Here is a 19,802-nt window from a genome sequence, read left to right on the forward strand (position 1 = left end):
GAAGCCGCCCTGCCTGCTCTGCTGGTTGTGTGCGTAACCACAAATTAACCTCGTCCCATGATCAGGCTTGACCTCTTCTACCCATTCTGCACAAAACATTATGCACCCCTACTGGGCCAGACTCTTGCTAGGTGTTGGGGTGAAATTCAGACATCCAAAGGGGGTAGGTAATGACCTGTACACAGTGGCACTTGGTCTACTTGAGGTTTGTATAGATGCTCTGGTTACTTGGAGGATGGAATGAGTCTCTGCCTTTGAAAGCTGTCACAGAAGGGAGAGTATTGAACTGACTCTCAAGGGGTATTATGTAGGAGTTTGCTGGGCAGAAAAGAGGAGGGTAGGCAGAGGACAGCCATGCAAAGACTTGAAGGTGTAAAGTCTGGTGCCCTTGGGTAACAGGATAGCTAAAGGCTTGCACACAGTGTAAGCATGAGTGAAGAAGAAGGGAGGAAGACCAGAAATGAGGCCTGGCTTTTATCCTGTGGAGAGTGATGAGCCACTGAAATATTTAGTAAGAAGATGGCCGGGTGTGGTGACTCACGCCTGTAATCCCAGCACTTTGGGAGGCTGAGGAGGGCGGATCACTTGAGGTCAGGAGTTTGAGACCAGCCTGATCAACATGGTGAAACCCCATCTCTACTAAAAATACAAAAAAATCAGTTGGGTGTGGTGGCGCATGCCTGTAGTCCCAGCTACTTGGGAGGCTGAGGCATGAGGCTCGTTTGAACCTGGGAGGCGAAGGTTGCAGTGAATGAACATCATGCCACTGCACTCCAGCCTGGGTGACAGAGTAAGGCCCTGTCTCAAAAAAATCAAAAAAGAAATGTTTAGTAACAAGAGTGTTATGCAAAACGATCTGATTTGTGTCCCAGGAAGATCACTTTGAGGGAGGGGAGGATGGACAGGACATGGGAAAGAACACTGAAGGCCATGGAGGTAACCAGTGGAAGGATGAAGGCATGAAGTGGAGGCGGAACCAACATACCTGGTGAACCTCATGCCTGGGTGAAGGAAGACAAGTCACAGATGACAGATTTGTTCTCGCATGGAAGAAGGGTTAGATTGGATGCCCCTGAGACACAGGAAAAGCAGCAGCCTTGGGAGGGGAAACGAGGAGAACTGAGTTTGTGTGGGGCCTGGAGAATATGTGGTATCAGGTATCTATTGCCATTCAGAGGGATGTGTGGAGCTGGAATTGGTGATTGCAGATTGGCTGGGATGCAGTCCGAAAGAAACTGACTGGACCCCAAAGATCACCAGTATTCAGGGAGCAGACAAGTGAAAAAGGACCCCGAGGAGGCAGGTTTACCTCCTTGTGCACCATGGCTTGGGAGGAGCTATTCGAAGGCGTGGGGAGTCGGCAGCAGTGGGAGACCGCAGCGGTGGGAGACCGCAGCGAGGAGTGCAGAAGGGAAAGAGGCTTTTATTGTGAGCCCTCATTGTGTCTTCTTGATAGTCAAGTAGCTACAAAAGGTTATAAAAGAAAAAAAAGTCTGAGTCTATAAATGAAAACTTCATATAAAAACGTTGGCACTGAGGCCAGTGGCCTCTAAAAGAGCTTTTTATACCCATGGACTTCGGCACACCCACCCTCCGTGGGAACTGCAGAAATTAGCTGAGATGACCTTCAGGTTCCTTCCTATCCTGAGAGCCTGCGCCTCTGGGCTTCTTAATTTGAGGGAGAGGAGGAATATCCCCTAGGATATGAGGGTGCTGGAGAGATGCCCACAGTGGCTGTAATGCTTGACAGCTACATTTCTGAGAGGGGTGTGCACTTAGGTCAGCTGGTCTGAATCTTCCAAGCATAAACACTTTCTAAAATCTAATGGGGTGTCTGGCTACAACCATGTGTAGAGCAAACATCCCCAGTAAAACAGTTCTGACTGGGTGGCTGGGGGGCAGATATTCTTATACTATAGAAATTCTTAATGACTTCAAGTGGGAGTTGGATAGATTTAACCATTCCATTCTTGCCACAGATTCTATGGAGGTGAAACCTATCATGACCAGAAAGTTGCGGAGGCGACCAAATGATCCCGTCCCCATCCCAGACAAGAGGAGGAAACCTGCTCCAGATATCCATTTACATCAAGCTGTAACCGCCTTTCTTTCTTAAGACTGTGGAATCCTGTTTATCCGTTTGCTAGGGTATACATGGCCGTTGTCCTACAGAAATAGTAATATTTAATTGGAAAGCATGTGTAAAATGTTTGTCCAGGGGTTAGGGGTTGCTTATTTTATGGGAGTCCTCATTTGCTACTGCTTTTGGTGGGAGAGATGTATAGAGAGTTGTGATTTGGAAAGGTGCTTTGCGTGCAAAGTTCAGCCTGGTTTTAATGCTAACATCCAGATTCAGGGGCATCTGAAAACCTGATGTGCCTTAATTTTTTCACCTGTAATTTTCCACTTTCCAACCGTAAAATGAAGGCAGTAATATCTACCTTTATGTATCTCCTCTGTTATCTATGTCAGTAATATAGTGGATTGCAAACTGTTTTTAAATTAAAGCAAATGAGGTTTCAGTCAGACATGAAGCAGCCTTTTGATCATAAAAATGGTAACGGAAGCAGGAAAGATGGAGAAGTGTTGTTTCTGTTCCTTTCGAGGAGATGGTAAATAGCTCTCTGCCCAAAATGGCTTAGTCATTTGTGTGCCGTCAGGAAAGGGCATAACTTCAGGTTGCTTCCCCTTCACAACAGGATTTAAGTTGCTGAGGGAAGATTAGCCTTACCTTGGGTGTGTGTGTTTGTGCAAGTCTTTAGATCTTTGGAACAAAAGCGCTTTATATATTCATGATGAAATTCTTATTTTTACTGTCTCCTGTGCTGTATTATTGTAGATGCCTAATGAAGCTCATTCCACCTTCTCATCCTAGCAGTGGGGGATGTGAATTCTTTTATGTATTCAAGTACCATGACATTTAGTAGGAGAATCATAAATTTCTAAGAAGCAAACTGTTACTGTAGAAACATCATTTAACAAAATCACACTTTGTAAATTCTAAAATACTGGTACCATTTTGTTGATTACTCTTTGCTTGGAAACTGTACTTTTCACACAGAGTCCTTTAACTCTCAACACCCCAGCTAAACTATTTGTTAACAGATGAACAGATCATGGAGGATCTGAGAACATTAAATAAGGTACAGTTTGGCTTTTTTGATTTATTTGAAAACTCAGGCTTATGTGGTTTTTTGCTTTCCTTTGTTAACATGTTACTTGTTAAATCATTATGATACTTTTGACACCTGAAGTTGCATCTGAAATGATTTTCTCTAAGATTTTTTGTTGTTATTCTTCCTACAGCTTAAGTCACCCAAGAGACCAGGTGAGTGCATGATGTGTTGGCATTTGTGCAATCTTTCTATCATGTTGTTGGAAAAGTGTGTGAATACCTGTCAGGAAATTGTTGCAATTTTCAAAAATGAAATGTTTATCATTTGCCTAAGAGTAGACATCACGAAAACTGAAGGGGACCTTAACTACACCCCTCCATGATTTCTTTTTTTTTTTTTTCTAACCCCTGCTTTGTTATTTTTATTTTTTTCTTAGGGTTTATTGTAAAAGAGACATTTGATTGGCTGGTAAAGGTTTCCTTCTGTGTACGCATCAGGCATAAGATTTAAATACACATCCATTTCTGAAAATGAAACTAGGATTTTAAGTATTACTGGCTTTCTAAAGCCAAGTCCTAGGCAGTTCGGCTCCAGTGGCTTTTCATGGCCTGACTCTGGTAAGGCATTCGAAGGCTGCTCTGACTCGCAGTTCATAGAAGAGACCAACCGGCTCAGTATTCATAGTTGTTCCTTCCAGAACAGCACTTGAGATCATCAGTGCTAGTTGCCAACTAGAATGCTGAATTGGTGACATCTTTTTTTGTTTAAAGCACCATGATTACTCACACATCCCTCTACTTCCTGAGTCTTGTGGAAGAAAAACAAGAGTCTTCTTTTTCTGGATAATGTCTTCCTGGGGGCCTCTGTGGTCCACAGAGGTGTCCTGACCTTCTGAGGCATGCATGATGGGGAGGGGGTGAGGGAGTTGTGTGAGTGTGTAAATTTAGTAGTTCTTGAAATGATTCCTTTTTTGGATTATAGAGTCTCACTCTGTCGCCCGGCTGGAGTGCAGTGGCATGATCTCTGCTTACTGCAACTTCCGACTCCCAGGTTCAAGTGATTTTCCTGCCTCAGCCTCCCGAGTAGCTGGGACTACAGGCGCGTGCCACCATGCCTGGCCGACTTTTTGTATTTTAGTTTCACCATGTTGGCCAGGATGGTCTCATCTGTTGACCTCGTGGTCCACCTGCCTCGGCCTCCCAAAGTGCTGGGATTATAGGCGTGCGCCACTGCACCCTGCTAAAAATGATTGCATTTTAAAGAGATTTTCATAATACTTGCCCTTTGATCACCAGGGCTTTAGTCCTACTGTAAGTGACCTTATATGTTTGCACATTTGACCTTAATCTTTCTGAAGCCCAGGTGTCTCTTCCATTTGATGAGGTTAATCTGTGCCTTGCCTACTTCCCAGGGTTGCTTTGATTATCAAGTTTAGATGGAATATACAAGAATTTTGCTGAATTCCCATGCATTATTACTGTAAGGGCTCAATGATGATTATTACCACATTCTGATAGTGTTTCAATTAAAGCATGTTAACTGGTAGACTCGCATGTGTTGGTTGCATTCTTAGTCATGTAAGTGTTGGTTTCCTCCAGCATCTCCATCGTCTCCTGAGCACTTGCCTGCGACACCCGCGGAATCTCCAGCCCAGAGGTTTGAAGCTCGGATAGAAGACGGCAAACTGTACTATGACAAAAGATGGTATGTTATGGGAAAACCTGGACTACTTGTAAAAGTCTCATACCAACCACTTGGAAAGAGGGCTTGGGGCTATTGTAGTTATTTCAGAGCATGGCTGCTGTTAAACTTACATAGTACTAAAAGTAGAAACCCATTAAAAAATGTATTAGCAGTCATTTAACCAATACTTCCAGTAGATCTTTGAAAGCAGTGTTTCCCAAAACCATGTTCTGCTCCCCTTCCTTCTCCATTCCGCTGTCTCTGTACTAGAATTTGCAGGCTGCTATCTTGTATGGTGCCCCTGCCAACTGGGGCTGGGGTGTATGTCCCCCTGTGACCCCTCTTAACTCTGCCCCTGTGTGCTAAAGTTAGTAGGTGCTCTTCGGATTAAAGGATTTTGTGGTCATATTAGTTTGGGGGATGATCATGTTAATTAAGATAAGTGGGTTTCTCCCTTGTAGCACCCTTTGGGTCCTGTGATATGCTAATGTACACTGTGAATTTCTAAGATGTTATTAGTTGTGTTTTGATGTCACATACCCTTTTTTCTTACATGATCCTGCTGCAGAAGTGGTCAAGGATACTTGCTTGGGGGAGCTGTATCCTAAAACATTCCTAGTTTGTTTTTTGTTTTTTGAGACGGAGTCTTGCTCTGTCACCAGACTGGAGTGCAGTGGTGTGATCTCAGCTCACTGCAACCTCCGCCTTCCCTGTTCAAGCGATTCTCCTGCCTCAACCTCCCGAGTAGCTGGAATTGCAGGCACCCGCCACCATGCCCAGCTAATTTTTGTATTTTTAGTAGAGACAAGGTTTCACCGTGTTGGCCGGGTTGGTCTCGAACTCCTGACCTCACATGATCTGATTGCCTCGGCTTCCCAAAGTGCTGGGATTACAGGCGTAAGCCACCATGTCCTGCTGCATTCCTAGTTTACACTGAAGACTCTTTGAAACCTTCAGACCACCTAGCATTTTTCATTGGAAAGGTAATGGCAAAACAGTATGGAAGAACCTTAAAAGCTCATACTTTTGTTCATTCAACAAACATTTCTTCTGTATTAACACTTTCTGCTGGGTATGAAATGGATACTGCCATCATTTCTCAGGTCTTTTCATTCTGATATATTTCTTTTTATTCTTTGTCCATATGCAGGCATACTCTCTATTCGTTTTAAGTCATAATGGACATATGGTTGGCTTTGCCTTTCCGTTTGGTTATATTGAGAATGTTTTTCTGGGTTACTATAAGGTGTCTGTAATTATCATTTATAATGGCTATATAATGACCCTTTGAGTTTCAGTATCTAACCAAAAGTTCCAAAATTGGGGTAATGGTTATTTATTTTGAATTCTTAAAAAAAACCAGCATTGTGTTAGATTGGTTACTTGATAACATTGTACTTGTCAGAAATGCTTAGGGTTCTTGTCATGCCTGAAATAAATCATTTCCACCTACTAAGTTGCAGTGAGTTAATTACCCAGTAGATGCTGGAGGCTCACTTTATCACTAAGGCTGGTCTTGATGACTTCTTCCCCTCTGATTTGGTTTTCTTTGGCCTTCTTCAGGAAGGTCGGTTTGTGTTGTAACATTATGTCTCAGAACACATCGCCACTAGGTGGCAGGTTCTAACAGCTTAACACCGAGAAGGGCAAAATGAGATGAAAAATGTTTCTAATAATGAAAACCAAATAACCTTTAAAGATCAAGCCCACACATAAGAACCATCCTTGAAAATGATGAGATTTATCAGTAACATTTTTACGGATCTATGAGTCTTAAAGCCATGTGATATTTCCAGTCATATTCATTTTGTTAATTGTGTTGCTTTGAATCTTCCTCTTTCTAAGCTTAATCCTCAGACTTGATGAGACATGTCTTGAGGGTGAAAATGCAGTAAAATAAAATTCTTGTTTTTTTAAAAAAAGGATCCACAGTGTCTGGTGTTTCCTAATGTAAACAAAATGGTCAGATTTGATGTGTTAGAACTCCTAAGCATTTTGAAGGAATTTTCACCATCTTTCTTACATCAGCAGCAGAAATGTAGAAAATAATGTCACTGGATGCATTTTACCTCTTCAGTGAAATTGAAATTGCTTATTCTCTTGTTAAATATACTGTGAAAATGTTGTTTTCTTCTCTATTCCGTATACTTTTAATTTTTGGCCTTGGCAGTCAGAGATCATAATGCAGTTGTTGAAGGTGGGTCTTTCTCTTCTCCAGTGACAATTGAAGAGTGTTCCTGGGAATACTGGCTGAGCTGCTCACTGGTGCAGAGCCAGCCTCTCCCATCTCACCAGGCTCATGTTTGGCTTTTGTATCAGTTTGGAGGTTTTGTTTTTCTTTCTTCGGCAGATGTGGCCTGTGGCTGAGAGGTCAGCTACGTTGCTTTATGCAACGTGTGGAGTGTGTGGAGGGGTGTGGAGTATTTTGGTGCAGCCATATTTTTGGCAGAAGATGTCTTGCTGAGTTTTAAATGACTTCAGCAAAACAAATGGGATTCAGGCATCGCATCTTGGTGTGAATACTTGCCAAGCTGCCTTTCATTTTAAAAGATAAGGATTTTCCCTTTGCCTTGGTCTTATACTGCTTTTAAGGCATTCTATGTCATGCTATATAAGTTTCCCTCACATTTTGATTTGGACTAATGACCTCTCAAAAAATACTGTGAAAACGGGTGGACTTCCGTTTTTCTCTCCTCATTTAAATCAGGGGCTGCCTGTGAGTCAGAAACGAAGCCACCCGCTTGCCCAAGTGCATTTTCCCCTCCAGCCTTCGGTTGACACAAAAGACTTAACACAGTGAATATTTACCAGAAGAATTGGGACTCCTTGAGGTTCTGTAACATGGACTCACTTATTGGGGAAATAAAGTGTTAATACCAGGATTTCTCAGTAGGATAGAAAATTAAATTATTTTTCCTACCTCCTTGCCCCACTTTTGTGCCCACCTTCTTAAGAAATTGCTTTTCGAAAATAGTACAGTAGTGGTAATTTCTAGTTTTGTTGGGTTTAATAGTAGAGGTTCAAAGCTTTAAGAACTTAATTGTAGAGATTCCCAGGTCACAATTTCCATTAGTAACAAAATAATAAAGTCAGTTTGACATTTGGGGCTTATTCTTTGAGGCTATTTAAATATCTTTTTTCAGCAGCTGAGTTGCAGCTTGTGAAACAGGTTAATTGGCCAAAAAAAAAAAAAGCACAAATTTACTACCCTATTGATGTTGCTTCACAGCACATTTTATATCTAAACGTATTTTTAAATTTCTTCCCCCTTTGATTTTTCATTAGAAATTAAAAAGTAAATTTGTATGTTAAGGTTGTCACGTACTTTTTGGTTTCATCTTTAAAACCCCCCTACATGAGCACTTTTAATTTTTAGTTTTTTGAGACAGGGTCTCACTGTCACCCAGGCTGGCGTGCAGTGGTGTGATTATAGCTCACTGGAGCCTTGATCCCCCTGGCTCAAGCGATCTTCCTGCTTTGGCCTCCCGAGTAGCTGGGACTACAGTCCTCCATTACCATGCCTGGCTAATATTTTTTTGATTTTTAGTAGAGATGAGGTCTTGCTATGTTGCCCAGGCTATCCTCAAACTCCTGAGCTGAAGTGATCCTCCTGCCTCAGCTTCCCAAAGTGCTGGGATTACAGGTATGAGCCCTGCACACTTTAATATCTAAGGACTTTTCAGAGAATTCAAATAATCTAATAGATTTGATATCTAGGGAAAATCGTTCCCCAAGACATCATGTAGTGCATGAGGATCCCTTGAAGGTCGCAGAGACTGTGGTTCAGCGGGAACCTGGGGATCAGTTGGTTTGGAAGTTGGCTGCTTTGGGATGCGTTGGCCACCTCTACTTTGGAGCAAATGGGGACCAATGGTGGACATTCAGGCCACCACTGTTCAGTGATTCCAGAGGAGGCAGATCTGGGAGGTGGCCACATTCCCAAGTTCCAGACCACTTCTCAGAGGTAATAGACCAGCTTGCATCATTTACTCCGGGTGTTCACTTTTAAGTCAGTTGAATGTGTTGGGTTTGGGTTCAAAGTACAACTGAAGGAAAATACAACGCATCTCATGAGAATTGTTGGACTAGCCTTCCAGAGTCAGCTGTTTTCTTCAAAAGGCCTCTGTGAGGATATGATACACAGATACACATGTAACATGTATATGGTTTTTTTTTTTTTTTTTTTGGAGACAGAGTCTCGCTCTGTCGCCCAGGCTGGAGTGCAGTGGTGCAATCTTGGCTCACTGCAGACTCCACCTCCCGGGTTCAAGCGATTCTCCTACCTCAGCTTCCCAAGTAGCTGGGACTACAGGCACACGCCACTATGCCTGGCTAATTTTTTGTATTTTACTCATTCATTTATATTTTTTTGAGACAGAGTCCTGCTCTGTAGTCAAGCTGGAGTGCAGTGGTGCTATCTCACTGCAGCCTCCACCTCCCAGGTTCAATCTGTTCTCTCCCTCAGCTTCCCAAGTAGCTGGGACTATAGGTTCATGCCACCATGCCCAGCTAATTTTTGTATTTTTAGTAGAGACGGGGTTTCACCATGTTCGCCAGGATGGTCTCAATCTCTTGGCCTTATCATCTGCCCACCTCGGCCTCCCAAAGTGCTGGGATTACAGGCCTAAGCCACCATGCCCGGCCAATTTTTTGTATTTTAGTAGAGATGGGGTTTCACCTTGTTGCCCAGGCTGGTGTCGAATCCCTGAGCTCAGGCAATCTGCCCACCTCGGCCTCCCAAAGTGCTAGGGTTACAAGTGTGAGCCACCATGTGAACCACCATACCTGGCCAGATTTTTTTTTTTTGAGACAAAGTCTCGTTCTTTCACCCAGGCTGGAGTGCAGTGGCATGATCTCAGCTCACTGCAGTCCCTGCCTCCTGGGTTCATGCAATTTTTGTGCTTCAGCCTCCCGAGTACGTGGGATTACAGGCACCCACACCGTGCTGGCTAATTTTTGTAATTTTAGTAGAGACGAGGGTTTCACCATGTTGGTCAGGCTGGTCTTGAACTCCTGACCTCAAGTGATCCACCCACCTCGGCCTCCCAAAGTGCTGGGATTACAGGCATGAGCCACTGCACCCAGCTGTAACGTGTATGTTTTATCATAAACACAGGAACATAGTGGACATTGTTTTGTTTTTTTGTTAGCAGCATATTGAGCATGTTTCCACACTCCTAATATTCTACACCACATCCATGAGCTTTCTTTATTAAAGTGTTTACAAAGTTGTATCAGAATGACTTGAGGGTAGTTACATTTTGTTTTGTGTCTTTATCTCTTTAATAACTTACAGTCCCTTTAGAATAACTGTGAGTATTCTCCCTCTGTATTTTTATTTTAACCATTACTCAAGACATGACTATTTACATAGGAGAGCCAGCTCAGATGTGAGAGAGAAATCAGGGGAAGGGTCAGAGTGTTAGTATGAACTTAGCTTTTTCTTAGGCATTGTACAGTTCGGACCTTGTGATAGTACATGTTTAGCATAATGAAGGTCCCCTGCCAGTTTACCAACTCATACAGAGCCGAAAGGAACCTTAAAACTTGCATTTAAACCATTCTCACTGTTCTAATTGAATTTAAATTTTTTTTATTTTTTTATTTTTTATTTTTTTTAAGATGGAGTCTTGCTCTGTTGCTCAGGCTGGAGTGCAGTGGCATGATCTTGGCTCACTGCAACCTCTGCCTCCCGGGGTCAAGTGATTCTCCTGCCACAGCCTCCTGAGTAGCTGGGATTACAAGTGCCTGTCACTATGCCTGGCTAATTTTCATGTTTTTAGTAGAGATGGGGTTTCACCATGTTGGCCAGGCTGGTCTTGAACTCCAGATCTCCGGTGATCTGCTCGCCTCAGCCTCCCAAAGTGCTGGGATTAAAGGCGTGAGCCACTGTGCCCAGCCTAAAATTCTGTTTCTTTTAACAGTATTTTCAGAAAGTACATTGACCTGTAAACCTGAGTTTTCAGTTCATAAGTAGCAGGTTAAAGAGTGAGACCCTAGACTGGAAAAAGTTCATTATGGGAGTGAAGCGCATCCTGTACTGTGATGTCTTGGCAGTAGGTTATTTTGTTATACCAGCAAAACAGACTAAGCCATCATACTTTGCTGGGAGATACGTTTTGCTGAATTTACACGACTTTATGGGTCTGGCTAGCCAGATCTTTGCAGCCAAAATGAACCAAAGTTTATGTTATTAACCGATGTGGGGCTGGCCCAGGCGGGAGTTGCTAGCTGCAGCTCTGCTAATATTTCCAAGTCTTGTACCCCAGCAGGGGCTCCTTCATCCTGTGGCAGCTGCTGTTGTCCATCTGGGCTTCGGCCCCCAGCAGCTTCACTTTCATCCTTGACCTTGTCCCTGAACGTGTAGAAATAAGAAGTGGCCCTACGCTGTAGGTCGACAGTAGATGCAGGAGTTGAAAGGGGAGTGTTTGTCTTATCTACATTATTCAAAGCAGGTTTCCCACATGTCCAAATTAAATACCCTTTGGTATAGACACTTGGAACTTCGCCTGATTAGCTCATACCAGGTGAGGTTATTTAATGTTCTTTATCCCCAGTGTATTCGAAGCTCTGTGATAGTGGAGACCTTGTGGCTTTTCTCACTCTCTGTCCCCAACCACCAGCATAGTCAGTGGTACACAGTAAGTGCTTCATGAGTATTTCTGAATGAGTGACTAAACGGTTGAAGTCAGCCCTCCTCCTTGTTGGTGACTGACTTGGACAAATAGAAAATAAATAACAGTTGCTGAAGCCTATTATTTGTTTTGTCTATCCAGCCTTCTTCAGTGTTCTGGGGTGGGGCCGGAAAGGGGGGACAGCGTTTTTCTTTAAAAAATTTTAATTTACTTTTTGTACTGGGTCATATAGTCCAAAAAAAGGGAAAAATATATAGTTTTCCAACCCTTTCCCCAGCCTCTTTTTTCCCCTCCATAGAGGGACCAAGGAGTGTAAGCTGTAGATCCCAAAGAAGATTAGGTGGTCTTCTCATCTAAGGATGGAAGCCTTTAAATTAACCTTCATTGGAAATCCAGGCTAGTCCTCAAATGTAAATTACTAAGATTTCTTTAATTATAATTTTTTTTTGTGATGGTGTTTTCATTTTGTTTGGCTTTTACTTCCTCTCTCTGTCCTTCCCTTTTTAAAAATATGTGCCTTGTTTTCGTCAGGTACCACAAGAGCCAGGCCATCTATCTGGAGTCAAAGGACAACCAGAAACTGAGCTGCGTGATCAGTTCTGTAGGAGCCAATGAGGTGGGAACCATACTTCCTCACCTTTAGGAAAGCAAAACGTGTACTGCGAAGTGTTGATAGGACAAACCTGAAATGAAAGTGCCACCAAGGAAGTACAGTAGAGTCATGTCTTCTATGTGGGTTAGATTCTAAAGTCAGGCAGAAATTGCACGTTGTCAAAATCATCCTTGAAAACCCCTTACATTTGCTTGACTACAACGTATGCAGATTTGTCTATTCCATGGGATGTTTGTGAACTCCCTGTACAGCCACTGATTTGGGAACCGCAGAGCTAGATTCCAGGAAAGAACAAAAAGCAAGTTGGTGTCTGTACATTCAATTCCTGCTTCCTTATTTTAATTTTTATTGTTTTTGAGACAGAGTCTCATTCTGTTGCCCAGGCTGGAGTACAGTGGTGCTATCTTGGCTCACTGCAACCTCCACCTCCCAGGTTCAAGTGATTCTCCTGCCTCAACATCCTGAGTAGCTGGGATTACAGGCACCCACCACCGTGCCCGGCTAACTTGTATTTTTTTTGAAGTGGAGATGAGGTTTCACTGTGTTGGTCAGGCTGGTCTTGAACCCCTGACCTCGTGATCCACCCGGCTCAGCCTCCCAAAGTGCTGGGATTACAGGTGTGAGCCACCGTGCCCAGCCAACTCCTGCTGCTTTTTAAGGTAACCGTCTACTGAGAATGGAGCTTGCCTGTGGAGCATACTCCATCTTGGTTTTGTTTCTCTAGAACTTTCACACATACCAGTAGATTTGTTTCTTGCCGTGAGGATTAAGTGAGGCACCCGGCACAGGGTCTGGTACCCAGTAAGTGCTCACTAAATGAGTGCTGACCTGAAATGATCCACACGCCACTTGCCTGCCATCTTTCCTAGCTGAGATGTCCTATTGTGCCTCAAAACAAGTTGCCAGGCTCATGCCCTTGGTTTTTGGTCTCCTCGAGACACTCCTGCAGGATGGGGTCTGGTTTTAAAGTCAACTCAGAGGGTTACACCTGAGGATGATGTGACTGCCCTCTGAGTTCTCCAAGTGGCCCTTCATGAGGAGTATGTCCACAATGTGTAACTTATATTGTTAGTTTAAAAAAGTTAAAAACTTTAATAGCTGGATTGGCTCGATCTTTTATCGGTCCACAAATGTCTGCAAAGAAATTGATTTTTATGTGTCTACCCTCTGTAACTTATTTGTGCCAGTGCACAGTAAATCTAATGAAACTGGATTATGAAATAACTTAAGCCTCTTCTATTCTTCCAGCTTCCTGAATTGAAAATGCCCTGAAATGTGACTAGTTTGCAAAATGATTGTTTACTTAGAAGTTAGGGAGAGCCTTCTAGATAAATGAATGCCATTCTTCTCTGGGCTGAGGATCTGTGTGAGTTCCCTCAAGCCAAGTCAGAACCAGAACAGGGAAGCTAATAGAGAGACCTGTTCCTCAGCCAAGAGGTGTCACGATTTCATGATAAGCATTTGCACCTGGCTGGCTGGGTTGTTCTGCCAGCCCCTGTGGCCTTCTAGTACCTGACCCTAACTTCAGAACCAGTGCATTATTCTCTGTGATACCTCAAGATTTTTCAGAAAAATAGAAATGTAAGTTAGATTGTTTTTCTCTCTCTCTGCCGAATATTGTCACGTCTTGACATAATAGAGTGTCAGTGAGATCTGACAAATGGTGACACTGAAACATGTCTCCTGGAAGGAAGAAGCTTCAGTGCACTGAAGATATGCAACTCTGGCAATGGGGAAACCGTTCTCATTTCTTGGAAGTCTTCCAGCTCATTTTTCAGATCAAATTCTGGGTGATACTGGAGCTACTTGGCTTTAGCATAGCTTGACTCCAAGCAGGTTTGGTGGGTAGCTCTGAGTGTGTTAATGACTCCCTGACTTAGCTTTTCTTGGGATCAGTTTTTGGTTTAAAATGATTCTGCAAGGTCCCTTGGAGGCCTAGTTTCATGTGAGGTCTTTAACTTTTTAAATTTTTAAGCCAGTGCATTTGACTTTAAAGTCTCTACTGCTCAATAATCACATTAAAGAAATTGAGATGAAACTGAGAATAAGCTTTTTTAAAACCTGAAAACTGAGTCCAGGAAGGAGGAGATAAATCTCTAAACTTGTATATTTGGGTGAGATGCAGACCTTTCAAAACACTGTGCTTTTGGCTCCATTTAATTGCATGTTACAGAAAAACAGGCAAGAAGAAGCCAGAGACTGCTTTGGTAGAGAAGAGCCGGGGGCTTTGATGTCAGACACCAGAATTCGCATCGTGATAAGTGACTCAGCCTTGCTGAGCTTTGGTTTCCTCTTCTTTAAAATGGGGCCAATGATAGTAGTTATTTCATAGGGTGTCTTGCGGGTGAAAAAGCTCAGCCTTATCAGCACAGTGTCTGGCACACAGAGCTCAGTAACCCTGGCTCAGGGGGTCAGGTGACTGGCAGCAGCTCCCCTTCTCACCCATGGCTTTAGGATGCCCCTTATTGAGTGCACTTGTCAGCCCTGGCAGTCCCCTGTTGCAAGAGTTCATTCTCAATTCAATGGAAGAATGCATCTGCCCTGTAAAATGCACTGTAATCTGATACTGTCTGGGGGAGAGGGATATGGTGAGGAGGGAAGGACTCTCGGAAGTGCTTCAACCTTCTCATGATCCTAATTGGGCCTTAGCTCATTAGTGGGCATTTTTCTATTGTTGGCATTTCCCCCCCCTTTTTCTGCACAACCATTAGCCTTCATTGCCAGGAAACCAGAGGTTATATAATGTGGAAGTCCCTTGGGGCAAGGAAAATACTTCCAAATTTGATTGAAAGTTTGTGTTTATGAAAAGATGTCCCTTGAGTGTTGATAACGCAGTAATCAAACCCAATTTAAAAGCATCTTTAAGATCAAGGCAGAAATGGAACCCAAGGTTGCAGTGCTTTCCATTTTTGTAATCACAGGTGTGAGAGAGATGGCCGAGAAGTGAGTTCAAGGCCGATGCCTGTTCCCAGAGGCATGCCTTTAGATGGCCCGAGGTCAGAGGTGCTTATGAAGTCCTCATAAGTTGAGACAGTTTATTCCAGCAAGAGGCTACCAGCTTTCTGCCTGCGTCGCACTCGTGCCGATATTTTGATGGTGTGGGAGATTTGCTGTTCTGTATTGAACTTCTCATCTTGTTCCCTTTCCACTCCCCTGCAGATCTGGGTGAGGAAGACAAGTGACAGCACCAAGATGAGGATCTACCTGGGCCAGCTTCAGCGCGGGCTCTTTGTGATCCGCCGACGCTCAGCTGCTTGACTTTCTGCAGTGCTCTTCTCTTGACCCTTTTTCTGGAGTGGGTTTTATTTTGTTTTGTTCTGTTTTGTTTTGTTTTGTTTTCTTAATAGAAAAATGTTAACTTCCGGGAATAGCTACTCAGCCTTGGAAATGGAGAGCACTGTCGTGGATTCCTTAAGACACTTTTGTGGCTGGTCACTTCCAACTTTGTCAGTCTTTTCTGCCTCAACTTCTTCCAGAGATCGGTCACCAGGAGACTATTTTACTTTCAGGAGTATTGGGGGTTTGATTTACTTTCCTTTTATTTCCTTATTTTTTGCTTATACTTGTTTTTGAAAACCTCTGAGTTTGAAGGGACAGCTGTTTCTATTATCTTTAGGTCTCTATATCATGGAGAAGAGCAGGAAGGGATACACTCTCCAGTGCATTTTCATGTTTTGAATCTGATTAGTGGATTATGTAGCTACTTTCCCCGTCGAGCCCAATTCACTATTTCCCCAGAAGCTTGGGGCAGAGGTCCTAGCAGGAGGAGATGAAGTCTCCTGGCTCTCAGCCTTCTCGGACAAATAAATGCTTTGTGTGACATCTGGCGCAAGCCATCCATTCCACTGGCTGAGTGATGGAAAACCTTGCCTGGGAGACTGACTATGTGCACTGAAGTAAATGGGGTTTGGGGAGGGGACATTTCATATTTATAATGTGCTGAAGGTACCATATTTTAAATGTTATTTAATGCAGGTGATTTATTCAAACATTTGTTCTAGCTTAAGCTGGAATAAGAAGTGGTCATTTCAGAAGTTTTCATTTGGAATTCCTTCCTCTCCCTTGTTCCCAAGTTGGCAGTAGTAGTAGGTGCCACAGGCTGATTATCTGGGTAATCTCTTATGGGTGGGAGGTGAGTTTGATAGTGCAATAATCAGTGATCTGTAGACCCTCATGCACGATTCAAGTTTCACTCTTGTGGCTGATGCCATTATTGTACATTGGCCATTCCAAACCTGCGGAGAACTTTGTTGTCAATTCCTGAGCACTCATAGCTTCATTTGGCCCAGGTTGAAGACAAGGAAAGCTCTCCTGTGGCTGCCTCTGGACTGACACCCTCCTTAATGAGTCCTGATGAAACAGCCTTTCTTACATCCTTCCCTCATTCCCATGATTGGAGAAATGATTCATTGGGTGATGAGTGTTGGGGTTTTCTGTACTCGTGTTGCCATCTTGAGATGTTTAAACATTTGGGGGTTAGAGCAACTGTTAGCGTCTCTATGGGCAATCAGTAGAACTTACACATTCTAGGAAATCTTTCTTTGTAATTCATTCATTTGGTCTCAAGTGATTCTCTTCATGTTGTCTCTTGATGTACATACCCCATAGCAAGTTGGGGGGCTGTGATGACAATTAAATCACCTTCTCTGAAGTTCTGGCTCTACAGAGACCAAACCTTACTGACTTGTACAAGTAAAGACTTATACAGATAGATTTTTGTTTTAATTTATCTGTTTTTTCCTCTTTTTTTTTTTTTTTTTCTGGTGTTGGAGTCTTATTTAGAAAACAGGATAAATGACGCTATTATCAAAAGTTGCCTGGGGTTCTGTGTTTCTTCTCTGCCCTCCAACCCCCGACTGCTATGATGTTTACTACAGTGAACCCAGCCCATTGTAAACACAGGCTTCACCTGTTCTTGTTTGTTAGCCTTGGCTGTGAGACAGGACTTCCCTGTCTTGAACTGTTACACATATGATGTGTATGTCACGTCGCATATCATGCAGCTGTTGGTTTTCATGTAGTGCCGTGTGGTGGAAATTAGATGTATTTCATGTATTTTTCCATTGAAGGTGGGGTTTTTCAATGATCATGTGTTTTGTCCTAAACGGTATACCAAAGTTTGTTTTTATTGTTGAGGATTGTATTGATAACCACTGGGGTTCTGCGTTGAAGCAGCAACAAGTTGCCTCTTTCTGGCCTTCTCTGGTGGGACCTCTGTGCTTTTGTGAAGCAACTATTTATTTGAAGACCAGGGTATGGGCACTTTTGCCTTCTCTCCTCTCTGACTTTTGAGGGTATTGAGGGCGCCCTTAGTCGTAGTCTCGACTCCACTACTGCCTTCTCGGTGTCCTCACAACCCTTAATTGGGCCTAGTGAAAATGGGGGCAGATGAGAAGTCCATTTGAGAATCAGCATAGTAAATTACATTTCTAATCCCAGAGGACTTAATCTTTTTCTTTTGTCACCCCAGAGGTGAAAAATCAGCAGTTGAACCGTTCTGACAGGCCTCAGTGGTGACCAGGAACAGAAGCAGCCTTCCTGTTAGTAGATGGGGTTACTTCTCTGGTGGGCAGAAGCCTAACTAAAGGGGAAAACACACTTTGTGGTTTCTAGATGAGGAGGAGGTTAGCTTCTAGCCTGGGTGGCCATTATTCCAAAAGATCTTTTCTCTCACTAGACCCCAGGGCACCAGATGAATTTCCAAGTTTAAACTATATCCTGCAAGTGATTACTTTGAATCAGACCATTCTGATCAAGAACCTGTGTATGTGTTGTGTTCGAGGCATCTGCCTCAAGTCTGTGTACAGTGTTTGCTGCGGTGTGTTCCAATATTCATTTTATCTCTGCTTGGAGGTTTTGTGTGTGCCCCTCCCCCCATGCCCTGCCTACCCCATTTTCCCTGAACCATGTCCTCTGGAATAATTTCCAGATGGATTTCTGTAGCCATACCAAAGCCAGGGTGTTTTCATTCATGCGGATACTGGTATTTGTAGATGTCTGACTACCTAACTTAATTTTTCTTTTTGAACTTCTAACTGGGGCCAGTGTAAGATCGATCCCAGAGGCTGATCTGCAAATCAAGCTACATGTATTTGTGTATGAGACCCTGTGTTCAGGACTGGGTGGCTTTTCTAAGAAATATGGAGTTTAAAGTGTAGTTGACTGTATTTTTTAACCTAATTCTGGAGAGAGGATTGTATTTTTTACAGTTTTTTGGTTTTGGCTTCCTTCTAACATTTCTTTAGCCTTGAATTTTTACTAAATAAATTTCCTCCTGATTAATTTTTTTTTTTTTCTCATCTGGGAATTTGAAATCTCGGTGCTTACTGTTACACCAATTTTTCCAAAGAGTTGAAATCACTTTAATGCCAGAACATGATAAATTTGCAGCCATTTCAAGCAGCTGGTAGTCTTTTTTATAACATCGTTAACGGGTACCATTAAATATTCTGAGAGGTGAATGTAAAATATAAAAGGTGTAGGGTTTTTTTTAAAAAAAGAAAACAATAAACTTTCAAAGAGAAAACCAGCATAAAGTCTGTATTGTATCCATTGACTTGATAAGTGATAGAAATTTATTTAGGTTTTTGATCCATTGCTTATGGGGAAAGGAAGTTAGGGCAGAGGAAGGGATATTCTAGGCATTTAATTCTCAGTGAAGAGTAAGATATAGAATGATGTCAGGCTAATACTCAGTTTTGTAAAGAGCGATCTAGGGGTGTTGACCCTTAAATGTTTGTGCACTCTCTTCTTGTTGCAGATAAAACTAATTAAAAATCAAGTGAATAAAATGGATCTTGGGTGGAAAAACAACCTTGAAATAAACTTTCGATTGAGGATATTGTTCATTTATTTGGTGCATGATTAAGGAGGATATTGTTCCTGGCTCTTGAGGTAGTGCCTACCAATCTTAACCAAACAGTGATGGTATTTGTGCTGCTCCCGGGGTCAGCCGACAAGCCTGGGTGCTGCCACAGGTGACCCACCTGGCGGACCTGTGACCCAGTTGTGGCACCTCTTTGGGAAAGACTGCTTTATGCTTTAGATGATGGAGAGGGGTGGTTCCTGTTTTTAAAATGTTTGAATTATAACAGAAATGTGTGCACGTTTTAATTGTAGAAGTTGTTGAAATCTCTCAAAGTGAATTCATCCATGTAACTATTAGAGCATCCAGATCAAGAAATAACATTCCCAGAACCCACAAGCCCCTTTGACTTTCAGCTACTCCTCCCGACTAGTTTTCTCTGTTTTAAGTACCTTAACCTTCACGCTCTTGAGCTGCTTCCTACCATGGTTGTTTTGGAAGAGCTAGGTACCTGGTATAGGCTAGGGATTGACCAGGAATGCTAAGAGTGGGCAGCAAAGGATATGACTAAATGGGGAGGGGAAAAACAGATTCAGGTCAGCCTGCTCACCCTCCCCATTGTTCCCAAGGCAAATGGGGCTTGCCCTTGATGTCACAGAGTCTGCCTTTTCCTGAGTACTTTGTGTATGCCAGGCACTGTATTAAACCCCTCATGGGAGGCACTTTCTACTGATCTTCACAATCTCTGGAGCAGTACTAACTCCCAAATTTAAGGCTGGCTCAATCTAAGCCTTGACTTAATTCTGGAAACCCAGAGCTCAGCACTGTGCCTCATATGTAAATACTCTGTAAATGTTAGCAAATGATATTAGGGTATGATGTGCCAAGGCAAACTGGTGAGTAATAGTGCATGTTCTGGGTGCTGGGCCCTTCCCTTGTGTTACCTTGTT

General features: G+C 42.9%; 1 protein-coding gene across 3 annotated transcripts in view; it reads left to right on the top strand.

Annotated features, from left to right (window-relative positions):
- SUDS3 (SDS3 homolog, SIN3A corepressor complex component) overlaps positions 1 to 18,886 on the top strand; it is a 42,886-nt gene extending 24,000 nt beyond the window's left edge. For 2 of the 3 annotated variants that reach the window (XM_005572372.5, XM_074007998.1), the window contains 6 exons: positions 1,980 to 2,075; positions 3,082 to 3,143; positions 3,307 to 3,328; positions 4,715 to 4,820; positions 11,966 to 12,050; positions 15,207 to 18,886. In XM_005572372.5, the coding sequence (XP_005572429.2) occupies positions 1,980 to 2,075; positions 3,082 to 3,143; positions 3,307 to 3,328; positions 4,715 to 4,820; positions 11,966 to 12,050; positions 15,207 to 15,305 (470 nt within the window). In that variant the 3' untranslated portion in view covers positions 15,306 to 18,886. The remainder of the gene's footprint in view (positions 1 to 1,979; positions 2,076 to 3,081; positions 3,144 to 3,306; positions 3,329 to 4,714; positions 4,821 to 11,965; positions 12,051 to 15,206) is intronic. The other variant, XR_012420726.1, reaches the window with a different exon arrangement.
- The last annotated feature ends 916 nt before the right edge of the window (positions 18,887 to 19,802 follow it).

This window comes from Macaca fascicularis, chromosome 11, assembly GCF_037993035.2.
Source record: "Macaca fascicularis isolate 582-1 chromosome 11, T2T-MFA8v1.1".
NCBI lineage: Eukaryota > Metazoa > Chordata > Mammalia > Primates > Cercopithecidae > Macaca > Macaca fascicularis.